The following is a 13,724-nucleotide window of genomic DNA, read 5'->3' on the forward strand; positions in this document are numbered from 1 at the left end:
TTAAGGACACCTCCCGAGCTGCACTGTAGCAGGGCAGAGCCGGTTTCCTCTCAGCTCTCAGTCTCAACAGAAATAACTTGGCAGAGTACATCCAGTTGCTCTGGTTGGAAGCTCAGACAGATGGGCCAATAAAGTGAGAAAGAATGAAGCCCAGGCATGAGCACTTTAAGAAGATGTGCTAGGTCAGGACAACATGACAGCCCTAATCTTTACCTACTGGGTGTATTCCAGCAGTTTCTCATTCCTGTCGGTGTTGCTTGCTGTTCGGCTCTTGTTGAATCTCTCGCCATTGGCCACAACAATCCGACATGCACTCTACTGACTGCAGAGTGGCATCACTTTTGCCTGCTCTCCAGAAGATGGAGTCCACCCTTGCTCGAGCAGACAGAAGCAGTAGATCCCATGGCAAGAAGAGCAGGCTTAGGTTACAAAAATTGGACTAGAGCAGAAGATGGGTGAGTGCATGCATGCATGTATAGCAACAGCTTAGATTGGTGTGCTGCTGCTTCTGTCTTTTGGCTGTTCTCTCATGTGGTGGTTGGTATGCATTGAGGATGACTCCGCTATGCACGGAGATGGTGCAAAGCTTCAAAATTTAACGCAGGCTGGGCGGTGGCACTGGTAAACTCTACTCCAGTTACATTTTTACATTTACTGTGGTGTTAGGTGGATGATGGTGTCTAGGACAGAGGGTAGGAAAGCCAAGAAAGATGGCTGGGAGATGTCTGCCACTCTGGCTCTTGTAATCTGGAATGACCCAGATGCCAACATGTAGGGGACAGCCATGAGCTTGACCTACGGAGAGATGTTGGTAGCCCTGGTCATTGGTAGCTGGAGCCTTGGCATTATCTGGTGTAGCAGTTGGACGATGGACTCCTTCCTAAGCCTGAGGACCTCATCCTCCCTGAGATCAATGAGGTAAGTTCGCTGACGATAAACGTGCTCCCTTCTCCTGCGCTGCCTTTGTGGCGGTGAGTGGGTGGTAATCGTCTCCTTGCGACTCCCAGCTGCAAAATCAACACCTCCATGGGGTAGTTGTGATTGCCACACTGTTCTGTCTGGCTTATCGTTTTATATACAAAAGCCAAGGCATCATTTCCTCTGTGTGGGTTTTCGAGGCACAGGATTTTTGATGCTTTTGGGCCTCTGCACCACCCTTGCCGTCGTTGTGTCATTTTAGAAAAATCTCGTATATATCAATGCATAATTTTTACAGTGGAAATTATGACAGAAGGCCTACTTTGTGTATATTAATACATACAGGATGCAGCCGGTTCAGACGCAGGTACATTTTGACGCAGGGTCCCCAAAAGTAACGCATTACCCTAGATCAGGGGTCTTCAATGTGTGGGATGCGACACCCAGGGGGGCCGTGGAGTGATAGAAAGGGGGTCGCGCATTCCCGATCACACTTCTGACAACAGTGATTCAGCCCCCCTCCTCCCCGTAGTGTGTCTCAGCTCGAGCTGCTGTGAGCTGCGCTGGGCTGTGTCTGCCGTCTCATCTCCAGCACAGCCCAGCACCCCTGAGTTTTTCACAAGTCGTTAAAGACCATTTGCATATTTAAATACCTTTTGAAAACTGGTTACTGAGGCTTAGTTTTTTTTTTATAGTTCCAGTACCCCCTGGGCCCCAACTCAGCCTTTTCCTCACATTTGTATTTTACATTTACTGCAATAGTGTGAGAATGCATTTCATGAAAAGAAATATAAAGTAGGGTTGCCAGAAGAAAAAAATACCAGCCATTTCTCTTGGAACACACTGTTTGCTTCCTCTCACATTTCGTTTGCTTTAGATACTTGCACAAGTGCCACCATTGCCTACATAACGTCTGTTCTTGTGCTGGAGTGTCTGCCATTTATTGCAGTATTATATTTCTACTTGTTCTTTATACGCTTTTGAAACCTGCACACATATCACTTTTTCCTCCTGTAATGTACCGTTTGCTACCTCTTGTATTTTGGTTGCTCACTATTGTCACTTTGCCTCATGTAACTTAACGTTTGCTTTTGTAATTTGTTCACTTACCATTTTCTCCTCATGTAGCATTACTGTTCCTATTATGAAGCGCTCTGACACCTTCGGGTAAAGTCCGCGCTATATAAAAACTCATAAATAAATAAATTCGTAATGTGACTTTTCTGTCTTTGTTCCCTTTAATTATCAGTCATGGATAATTGAGGCAGCCCTAGAACACAATTAAAAGTGCTTTCTATTTAGATTTGCTGTTCGCAGTATGCACAGATGAGTGCTGAAATATACAGCTTTAGGTGACTGCTTATTTTTGTACCGTCTGGGAGATCAAAATAATGATCAGGCAACCCTAACCATAGGACTGGAAGTGTGTTGCAAGATCAGCATATTATTTATTTCCTCCAACCTCGATTCCTGATTAATGTCATAATAGCAATAGTTTAACTTATATCTTAAACCATACGTTGCTGTCAATAATATGTTGAGTTACTTCAAGTGTCTTGAAATGCACCCTGCATTCAGAGAACTCACTTCTCAGTCTCGCACTTCACCTTCACGTTCACCATGCACTCACAGCGATCACAATGCACTCACACTGACCACCATGCACTCACATCATTCACCCTCTCACCCTGCACTCACAGTGATCACTCTGCAATCACAATGCACTTGCGTTGTTCACCCTGTACCTCAGCCTGCATTCACACTACTCATCTGCACTCATCCTGCACTCATGTGACACCTCATTCACCTGCTCCCTCACTGCTCAATTTGCAACTGGCTCAAACAAGCCCATCATTAACCATGCATTCATTCATGCCACTCTGCACTTATATCCACACCCAAATTCATATGGCCACCTCACTCATCCTGCAGTCACTCCTCTTTCCCTACTCTCATACTGTTGCATCGCTCACCGTGCACTCACATGGGCACTCTTCTCATCCGCAGAGGGTTAATGTGCCTGCTACAAAGAATATGTACTATGCAGATCACAGAACTGAGTGTGAGTAAACTATGCGTAGCACTATAAAAAAAATGTTTGTCAGAAAGGTGCTACACAGAGATGAGGTGCATTGTTGGTGCCACTGCAACTTTAACCACCCACCCATTGCCTTGCCTGTGCGGCCAATGACAATACGTATGCAACTACCAACCATAACACTGTACAAGTGTGACTATTTCAAGCCCCCAAAGCTATAAGAATGGCATGGATGTCAGGAGTTTATTGTTTTTAATGTATATTGAATTAATAAACAGCTGTTCTGCTCATCTCTAAATTACTCAGACAGAGCCACCATGTAGCAGATGGTCATAGTGCCAGTGTGCACAATTAGGTGCCAGTGCGGAGCACCGGAAACCACCTGCTCTAATTAAGCACTGGTGCTGAGGTAACAGGGGAGAGGGACATTTGTTCAAGAAGGTGTGAAAGAACAAAGTAGAGATGTGAAAGATGAATAGGGGGACTTGAGAGGTGCAAGATACAAATAGACAACAATTTGAATGGAGAGACTTGAGGTGAATGAGAAGTGCAGATGGGCACAGGAGGTGACAGGACCAGAGAGGCCATGAGATAAATGCGAGAAACTGTTGGAGATGAGGGCAGTGAAAAGACAGAATGGCAAGAGGTGATTAAGGGTGAAGTGAGAAGTTGAATGGGTAGGGTTCAGAAGATGTAAAAAGGGGTGAAAGAAAATGCCGGCAATATGAGAGAGGGATACAGGGTTGGTAGAGGAGAGAGGGATGGAAGGGAGGGGGTGAGATGAAAGCGGCATGGGAAAATTGCTTAACCCTGCACAAGACTGCCGGGATTTTAAGGGACCCCTGCTGCTCTCGGCCAGAGCGAGGTGAGCTTTTAATGTGGCAGCGCGCATTACTGCGGAGTGGAAGGTTGACTAGACATCTTTCTGATGTTAATTGCTGTATTTTGGTTATAAACTGGTACTGATGGGGTGAAATCTTTCCTCTGTGTTATTGTGTGCAAAAAATGTCAAAATAATGAAGCAATTCTATCCCAAAATAACGTGGCATCACATAACATTATTTACATTTTCCTCCCACACAATTAAGTCAAGCTTTTCGTGTAATTTGGTCCTCACCTGCCTCGTAATTCCAGAAGCACTGCCTACAGGTTTAGAAATGTTTGTAAGGAGGGGTCCTTACGACTGAAAATGTTGACAGGGGGGTCTCGGCACCCAAAAGTTTGAAGACCTCTGCCCTAGATACATCACCTGGTAAATATGGAGTAATTACGCCCTGCCAATGCATAAACACATTTCTTAGGGGTATGCAAAACAGGTCTAATTGGTTTATTTCACACCTGTGCATGATCGCAATTGGTCTTGAAATAATTAGTGTCAATTTGGGGCACTCCTCATTCAAATCACTTAGAGAAATGAATACACTTTGAATTATATAAAGCAATAAACATATTGAGGTTTTCTGCAAACCTCTACCGTATGGAAAATAATGTTTGGGTGCAATATGGGGATTATTTGTAACCATAAAAGTTGGTTGATAACAGGATCTTGACAGGAAACCAACCAACTTTCAGTACACAATACACAGAGCAAATTGCAATTCAATAAGAGAGGATTGAGATGCAGTGGCCTCCACAAGCATTTTATTCTACTTCTAAACAGCTACCCTGTGAAATTGCCTCAGTATGAAGAGGGAGGCTGTCACACATCAAATGCTCAAAGTCACTGGGTTTCAATTTGTAAGGCTTAATAGCATTTGTGCGTACAGCTGCCATATGATGGACACTTCCTCTCAGCCCTACCAGCCCTCCAAAGGTACAAAGATCTCCCAATTTTGCTAACAGCCAGCCCCCCTCCCGTTGCTATGGCTGTCAGAGGCACATTTATTTCCAGAAGCTCACCTGTCAGAGAGACTCCCAAATACAATTGCTCCAACCAGCACCCCTGCCATGTAGATGGACTGGGCCACCTGCCGCATAGTCCGCCAATCACATACCAGATCCCACTGTAAGGAACAGAGAACATGATGAGGGTGTGAATCACATCTAAGAGATGCAGAGTAACTTTTATTATAGCCCTCCCAGTAAAGTATTAGTTGCATCAGTGTATACCCATTGACTAAGAGGTTTCTGTGTTCATGAAAACAGGCAATCTAAAATAATGTGCATTGTTGCAGAATTTTTCTCTCATCATATAAAATAATTCACTGCTCATACAATACAGCATTGTTAAAGTGAATTGGGGCAGTTGTAAGTCGAGAGGATATCCCACGAATTTTAACAGATAGTAAAGATATAGTGCACATGTTACCCAGTGGAGAACACCTCTTCAGTTCCCAATCACAAACAATACATAAGACAGATCACAGGTTGTTGGTAGTCATAGTATATCATAGCTTCTTTTACTTCAAATTCAAACACTAGGCATGCTAAAAAGTGCACATTCTTTGTTGAAGAATTCTTTATGACAGAACATTGTTGTGCGTCATTAGATTTATATGTACACCCTCTCAGGGCATGCTCAGATAGCCAACAAAGGTCTGTGTAGATACCAGAAGCACTTATTTACAAATGGATGCAACCAGGGAACTTCAAGGCATTATCCCAGCTCAGGGCAGCTGTGATTGACACAGTCACGTTCTAATAAACTGTCCATCTATGGGCAACCCCAGGTTAAGGATAGAAAGTCTAGACCTCTAGACAGCTAGTCTCTCCTTCAGCCAGTTACACACCCACCAAATAGAGAGCTCTCTCACAGAGAGAGCTGACAGGGAACGTCAAGGGACCAGCCCTGCTCAGGCGCCTGTGGTGAAATACAGCCTTGCCCCAAAGAAATGTTTATCCTTTGAAACCCCCCTTGTAAAGGCAGAAGGTCTGGGCCGGCATCAGGCCAATATCCCTGCCAGGCAGCCCTGCATATACCAAAAACTTTCATAGTAAGAGCAAACATCACTAAACATATTGTGCCTTCAGGTTCTAATGTTATATTCTTTCCCTTTACTTCTGCCACTATTCACCAGGCAAAGGCATATAACAGGACAAAGGAGCAGAGGGAAGATGCTCCATAATACATAGGCTAAATATAACTGGCCCCTTTGGACTATTTAATAACACCCCTCTGCTAGTTTTGTGGTGTTTTTTCCATCTTCAATATTAATGTTGATTTAATAAAATATCATGGGTAAATGAAGCAGTGTATGAATCTTAATGCCATCATATGGTTAACCCACTGTGGCTCATCAACAATCACAGACAATAAATATGTCTTTTTTAGGTATGATATTAGCCAAGACCTCTTGATCTTAGTAAAATCAAGGGGCATATGTATTGTTATGTACGAATCTAGGACTCCAGTGTAATTTTCCCGATTCATGTACATATATAGGTATAATTTACCCGATCCTTATATAGGCATATAAATCATACCCATATTTAGACTGAGCCTATGCAGCCCAAATACGACATGGCTACTTCCACTAAATTCAGAGAATCCACAACGATTTCTTAGAAAAACCCATCTTCAGCAGCTAGGGACTTCCCCTTGCCTGAAAAATAATTTACCAAGGAAATCATGGAGTTTTCAAAGAACTGAGTCTTTGAGGACGTTATTATGTCCAATCATACATCAAACTTTGCACCTTCAAGGTATAAATATGCCTACATTTGCCCAGACAAACACTGGTTTGGAGCAGATTGACTATCTATTTGCCCAACGCGCCCTGCAGCAGCAAGTGCCGGTGGAAGCCGACCCTCCAGCTGACGCACTGAGAGACGCTGTCTTTCTCCTGCCGAGAAATCCAGCTCCAGTGTTTCCAGGCTACCCTTGCGGGTTGCTGGGAGATCGAGTCCTGAGAGAGAGATACAAGACCTCCTTCATTCTAAAACCAAAGTACAGAGCTGATTAGACCCGTAGAGAATTCTTAGATAGATTCTTGGCAGAAGAAATACTAAACTTAAGATACACCTCACTTACTTCTTCCCTCGTACTAGACTTAGGTTAGGTACACCGGGGTAGGCGTATTTTAGAAGCACCCGTTGAGTACTTTTAGTCATTCTTTTATCACTGTATGTATTTTATATGTTTTAGGCCTTTTTTAAGGCTTAGAAACCATATCATGCTCTTACAGTACTATTTTATAATACTATTCGTATTATATGCCTTGTACTTTATAACCAGTATTACGATTGTAGCATTACATTTCTAATGCTTGAGAAATAAGACTGTTCAATAAATACTTTTTATTGAAAACGCCCGTATCACTATTTTCTCAGCACCTCTGGTGAAACGAAGTATGCACTATTGACTGAGTAAAATAGCTATGTATTGTTTCGGCGACTCTAGAGATTGATTTCTTATTCTTGGGAAACAAAGTTGTCATGTTTTTGCGGTTGTCAGAAACTAATCCCTTCTTGTGAATTCGAGAAAGTTTCTAGTGACCTCTGAGCTAGCCGGCACTCACAATTAAGTCTAATATATGCGATAGAGACCTAGTCGACCTCAGTCCTACGTCTAAACTATAGTATATATTATTCCAATGCCCAGAGCCTATTGGGAATCTAGGAACTACACTACATGGCGGCCAACATTTGGTAAGGCAATAATTTAACACTAGATACTAGAGTAACTCAGTCATGCTTTTCACACAGACCCCTTTTTTACCCGTAATACTCCAATAGACGTCTGGAGTGGGTAAAAGGAAAATATCCACCAAAACTGAGTAGGACGAAAATCCTATGTATTAGTTTTTGGTTTGATCAACGTTGGAGGATACAGTGTTCTAAAATATTGTGCACCTAATTTGTTTCCTTGAAACCTTTTCTGCAACAAAATGCAGGATAGTGACGACGACAGAGAAAGAGTATGAACTGCAGCAGCAGCACAAGCAATTTTAGATGACAGAAATCTGCTAGAGAATGACCCGGAGGTTATAATCCTCCCGCTAAATGTAAAAAAAACTATAACTTACAAACTCATAAATAATGGAGTATCATCGAGAGGTGGTAAAGTAATCTTTGTTATAGAGGAACATGAATTTCAACAGACAGAAGTATTCTATTCATGGATTCACTTTCCTTCAGCAGATGGAGGGACACACGAGTTCCACTACTACAAAGTAGAGGAACCTCCAGAGGAATACGGTCCTTACGAGGATGTTGAAATTCCATTAACTTACTAAGAACATCAGCTCTGGTTTAAAGGCACCCTACAACATGAAAATAACATAACCAGGCTCGGTCCACTAGGTAGACCAGGAGCAACATGGCCGGTACTAGCCAGCCATACACCACATCCTGACATTGAAAAAATGACAGGTCCAGAACTGTTAATACAGCTAAAACAGTTAATTAAAATTCATAGACAATTGGTTCAATATGTCATGCGGACTTTAACTGTCCAACCTACTGTAAGGATTCGACAGTGCACCCCTCATCAGGGGAATACAAACAAAATCACACCACAGACTATACAATCAGTCATTGGTAAATTGCCCGCAAAGAGGGAACAAATTCCTTTTTGGCTAGCACAAAAAATCACTCAGATAAAGGCAGTATTCCCTGATAGTACACCTCATGAGAAACACAGAATTCTGACAATCTGTTTACCAATGGAGATAGCACCACAGGTGGAGGACTGTGACACTTTGGGTACAGTCTTTGCTTCAATCTACACAAAAACACATGGTGTTCCGTCTATTGCGGTAATACCAGACGTCCTGAGACAGATTTAAAATGAATACGGAGCAGAACCTGCCTTAAATCTTGGTATGAAATTACTAAAAGATTCCAAACAGGACTCGGCTATACTATTAGCCAACATTAAAGGTGAAGCAGCATCCTTGACAATCCGCCAAAAACTAAAAGAAACAGATATAACAGACCAACCATATGAGCTTGCAAGAATTATTGAAAAATCATATGAAGAACTAGGTAGAGATAGTTTGGGTGGAAAACCATTAAAACCCCAACTAATAGAAAATCCTGAAAAAGTTTTTATTAAAAATAATCTCACTACTCCTAAAAATAAGTGGGAAAATACCAAACAGACACTTCCTAAAGAGAAACGTTCTCAGTCGAGAGGAAGATCTCCCCAAAGGGGGGTGTAGGTCTCCACAACGGGAATCCTCTGAAAAAACCTATAACCTTAGAAATAGGGATAATCTGAGAAAACCAGTCAGACATCAAGATACTGATACACGTTCCTCTCGTACCTTTCAGACTTCCTCGCAGAAATCCGAGAGGACGATCAGAACAAAAAGAAGAACGCATGAAGTCCAAAGACGAACAGTACGTTCCAAAAAATAAGAAAACTCAATTCACCAAGAAAAAGTTAGCAAGCGTAAAGATCAGACATGCCGAGGATCTTGAGGACACACCTCAAGAAAGGGGAGTGGGCCCAGACAATGCTAGACAGCGCAGCAGAAGTAACCATAGCTCACAAGATCCTGAAGGATCATCTGGAGACAGTGGACTTGAATTAATCCATTCAAGTTGGAACTGCAGACACCAGGGTTAGTGTACCCAACAAGTTATATGAGATAACACTCCGGATGGAGGGGGACATACCTAGAAAAATAAAGGCACTCTTTTGGGAGAAGCTATCAAATGGTTATGACATTCTTCTAGCTGAACAAGACTGGCCACCTGAATTTGTCAGGGAGTGGCCACATGGCGAAGAGATATTTATGCCAGCCTTCTCAAATCACATTCCAATTCATAAAAAATACACATATGCCAGGAAATGGGCAGTAGCTCTAACTCCAGCATTATATAAAAATCATGCAGGATGGGATTAGGACTCTCCTCACCATAAAATTAAGGTAAAAAAATCAGCCTACTGCCCAAAGGCAGTATCCAGTTAAGCAAGAAGTAAAATACAGGTCAGGGAGATTTTAAATCAACTTGAATACCAAGGGGTGATTGAAACATGCACCTCGTCAATGAACAATCCTTTATTTCCTGTCTCCAAATCAGACAATTCATATCGTCTAGTGTTGGATTACTGACATTAAAAATCCTGTTGCAAACATTTGCAGTACAAAATGCGCACAGTGCACCATTAATGAATAACATTGTGCGGAAAAAATATAAAATTACATTAGATATTTCAAATGGGTTTTTCTGTCAAAGCATTGCACCTGAAAGCAGGCATTTGACCACTTTCTCAATAATGGGGACACAGCGACAATTTTGCCGTCTCTCCCAAGGATTTAAGAATAGTCCAGGGTTATTTTCAGCCAGAATAACAGAGTTACTACAACTGTATGATGATGAGGCATTATCTTATGTCAATGATATCTATCTTACAGAAGATGATTTGGATGTGACCTTGAAAAGAGTCAACACCATAATACCTGGGCTTGCTTCTGAAGGGTACAAATTCAATTTTAAGAAATCACGACTTGCCGACCTCAACGTCCTATTCTTAGGATACAAACTTTCAAGTGAAGGCAAAAGCCTGGCAGCTAACTTTCTAGAGAAATGTGCGCTGCTCCAACCTCCAAAAATGCTGAAAAACTTACAATCAATTCTAGGTTTCCTGAATTTCGGAAAAACGTATGTCCTAAATTACGCAGAAAGGGTTAAACCTCTTTACAAACTAATCAAACCTTATTTTAAACCAACTAATTGGACTCAAAACCATACAGAAATGTTGCGTTCAGTGCAAACAGACATGTTAGCAAAAACACAGTTAGAGACACGCGACAATGTACGCAATCTTGTGATCCGAATCATCCCAGGGAGATGCTGATTTACACACCTGACCTTTAATGAAGGTGAAAAGGTACCAATAGCATACAAATCACACTTGTACACACAAGCTGAAATAAAATTCACTTCAACATAAAAAATTCTGACAGCTGTTCAAACTGCAGTAGCAAAAGAAAGAGCTCTCGCGCAGGGAAAACGCATAATTATCATTACACCTGTACCTGCCTTAGAGGCAGTGACGAAAGCAAGCATTCCCAATGCTAAAGCCTTACAGCCAAGATGGATTCAATGGGTTAACTCTCTTGCTGCAATAGACGTTGAATACGTTTTTGACCCCTATTTGAAGGCACAAGAATTCCTACAATATGAACACGAATGTCCTCTGCCGATCGAGATTCTGCCTCTAGAACATTACGGATGTATAATCTCAATTGGGGGTAAACAAGCCTATAGTGCTGCGTGCGCGATTGTTAAAGGTCGCTGGCATGAAGGTTAATTTAGACTGATGTTCACTAAAACTCAATAACTCAGAGACTCTACAGCTCAGCGAGCTGAACTACAGGCTTTCAAGATGGCGCTTGAAAATACCGATTGCGAATTCCCCACACTAATAATGTGCGATTCATATTACTGCGTCAAGTCTTACAATGAATACCTGCAAAACTGGGTTCGAAAGGGTTTCAAAAACGCAAAAGGTGGCACAATTAAGCATAAAATGCTTTGGGAACAAATAGTTCTTTTACAGAAAGAACTACAAAAGACTCACGTGATTCACACACTGAGTCATCAGCGTGATGGGTTTCACGTTAAAGGGAATTCATTGGCTGACGAGGCCGCAAAGGCAGCTTTGCAAACAGCTTCCGTAGCTACAATCGCTCGCTCGGTGAAACGTTACTAACGGTAAAAGCCTCAATGGAAGGCAGCTATGCAGCGTACCTCTAAACTATCCACTCACTTATAAATACATAATTGATGCAAACTCCGTTCCTTTTGCTCAAATCCCTGGAGTGGGGGACAGAGTAATCCCAAACAGGAACCGGAGAGCTGCTTTGGTACACGAAGCACATATGGGAGCGGGTCTTATACATCAGGGGATCTTAGAATCTCTAATAGAGTTAGAAGAGCTGTATTGTTGGCCAGGAATGAGCATCCAAGTTTACGAATTTGGAATAAACTGCGATACTTGTTACAGATATCATAGCTTTGAAGATCACCAGATACCTGACTATAGTGTAGCCAGCCCAGTTCAGACACCATTATTAGACAGCATTAGACTATCTACACGCAGACGTCACCCTGGACAGACGCGGTCCCACAACTCATAGCACAAGATTTATTTGGATGTGGCCCCGGCGCTCGGCTGACGGCAGAACTGTTATAAAGGATTTGCGAAATCTTTATCGGCACATACGCAATCGGCACGCTACATTCTGACCAGGGTCCTGCGTTTAGCTCTCGAGCTTACAAAGAGGCCATGGCTAGCTTGGGCGTTGCATTGGGGTATTCTAGTCACTTCCATCCAGAGAGTAATGCGGTTGTGGAAAGAAAAAACCGTGCCATAAAGCAATCCATAACAGCTAAGGTATTCGGTTCGGGTGATGGGTGGGTCAAACATCTAATAAGTGTTCAACGTAGTCTTAACAATCTGCCAAGGAATTCTCTGGGTGGAATCACTCCATATGAATTACTGTTTGGTATTAGAATGATAATGGAAGACCTCGATTGTCAGACTTCAGTGGTGGAACAAAAACCCTTTGATGTCAAAGATCGTTTGGCTGTTTTACAGGACTTAAATAAAACAAGAAGAAGTCTGAGTAACAAGATACAGAAGCCAACAACCACTGAAGAGAAACCACCTGTCCCAGCAAGAGCTGTCTGGATTCCAAAGATTGGGGATCTAGTCAGGGAAAAGATTGCGGTAAAGAAGAAATTTGGGCCTTCTTACAGAAAAGCAGTACCTGTCTTAGCAATCCATGGAACAAGATCAGTATTACTACTGCCCCTTGCTGGTAAAAGGGAGAACAGAGTTGTGTCCATCCACCTGGTCAAACCACATCATGTGGCCGATAATAAGTAGTAGGCCCAGTGGACTTCCATGATGTAGCAGACGACCAAATCTTACTACAATCCAAGAGGTTCAAACTGAAAGACTTATCACCTTTGATAAACCTGCAGTAAGACAAGAAGGACTATGCAACAAAGCCATGGAACTTGTGCCTCTTGAAACCCAAATAACAGTTCGTCAAGAAACTCCTGTCTACAATGATGTAGCCTCTGACTATACAAATATGACAAAGGAAGAAGCAGCTCCAAAGATTAATAACAATCCTGATGCAATTCCAACAATTGACAGAACTGCCTCTGGCTGTTTCATCAACTTTGGTACATTTTCTGCGGATCCCAGTGAACCTGAAAATACACCAGCGAATCAAACTTTCAAAGAAAAAATAACAGGACTCTTTCATCAACTTGAAAAAACATATCTGGTTACACCATGGATTTAATTGTGTTAGGCGTACTGTTCCTCCTGCTCTGGCTCATACTAGTGTTAAGTTTGGGAAGAATGATATATGGAAAATACAGTACAATGGACACAGCAAGCAAGAAAATCAACTTGCTCCAGAAACCTCACAAATCATCTCATCATGAACGAAGAGACCTCTCATCAGTGAACATCACAGCCGTTCCTATACCTGGTGGCATAGCATAGGACAGAACTGATTACGACATCTATCCCCCGTTGGAACTGATGAAGATTCCACACCAGTTCAAGGTTTCTTTGTGTTGGCTTTATATCACCCAGGACTTTTTCTGATGATTGGGACTTTGAAACTGTTAATAACTTGATGACAGACTTAGAAATGTCAGCTAAATTTACAGAACATGAATACTTAGAAGGTTCATCAGATTATGAACAAATGTATAGTTTTAATCATTATGGTCACCATTATTTGCATAAATCTGCAAGCCCTAGAAAGGTTTTTAATTATAATCAATGGGAACATTGTCCAACACCACCAAAGGGTAGCTCAAAAACATTTTATGAAAAGTTTCCCTACTT

The 13,724-nt window shown here is 42.0% G+C and overlaps 1 protein-coding gene across 1 annotated transcript in view; it reads right to left on the reverse strand.

Annotated features, from left to right (window-relative positions):
• Positions 1-13,724, reverse strand: part of LOC147691767 (solute carrier family 22 member 6-A-like) — a 645,113-nt gene that overhangs the window by 467,592 nt on the left and 163,797 nt on the right. The window contains exon 2 of the mRNA XM_086936682.1: positions 4,856-4,959. Within this exon, the coding sequence (XP_086792808.1) occupies positions 4,856-4,959 (104 nt within the window). The remainder of the gene's footprint in view (positions 1-4,855; positions 4,960-13,724) is intronic.

Source organism: Lissotriton vulgaris, chromosome 9 (assembly GCF_964263255.1).
Source record: "Lissotriton vulgaris chromosome 9, aLisVul1.2, whole genome shotgun sequence".
Lineage (NCBI taxonomy): Eukaryota > Metazoa > Chordata > Amphibia > Caudata > Salamandridae > Lissotriton > Lissotriton vulgaris.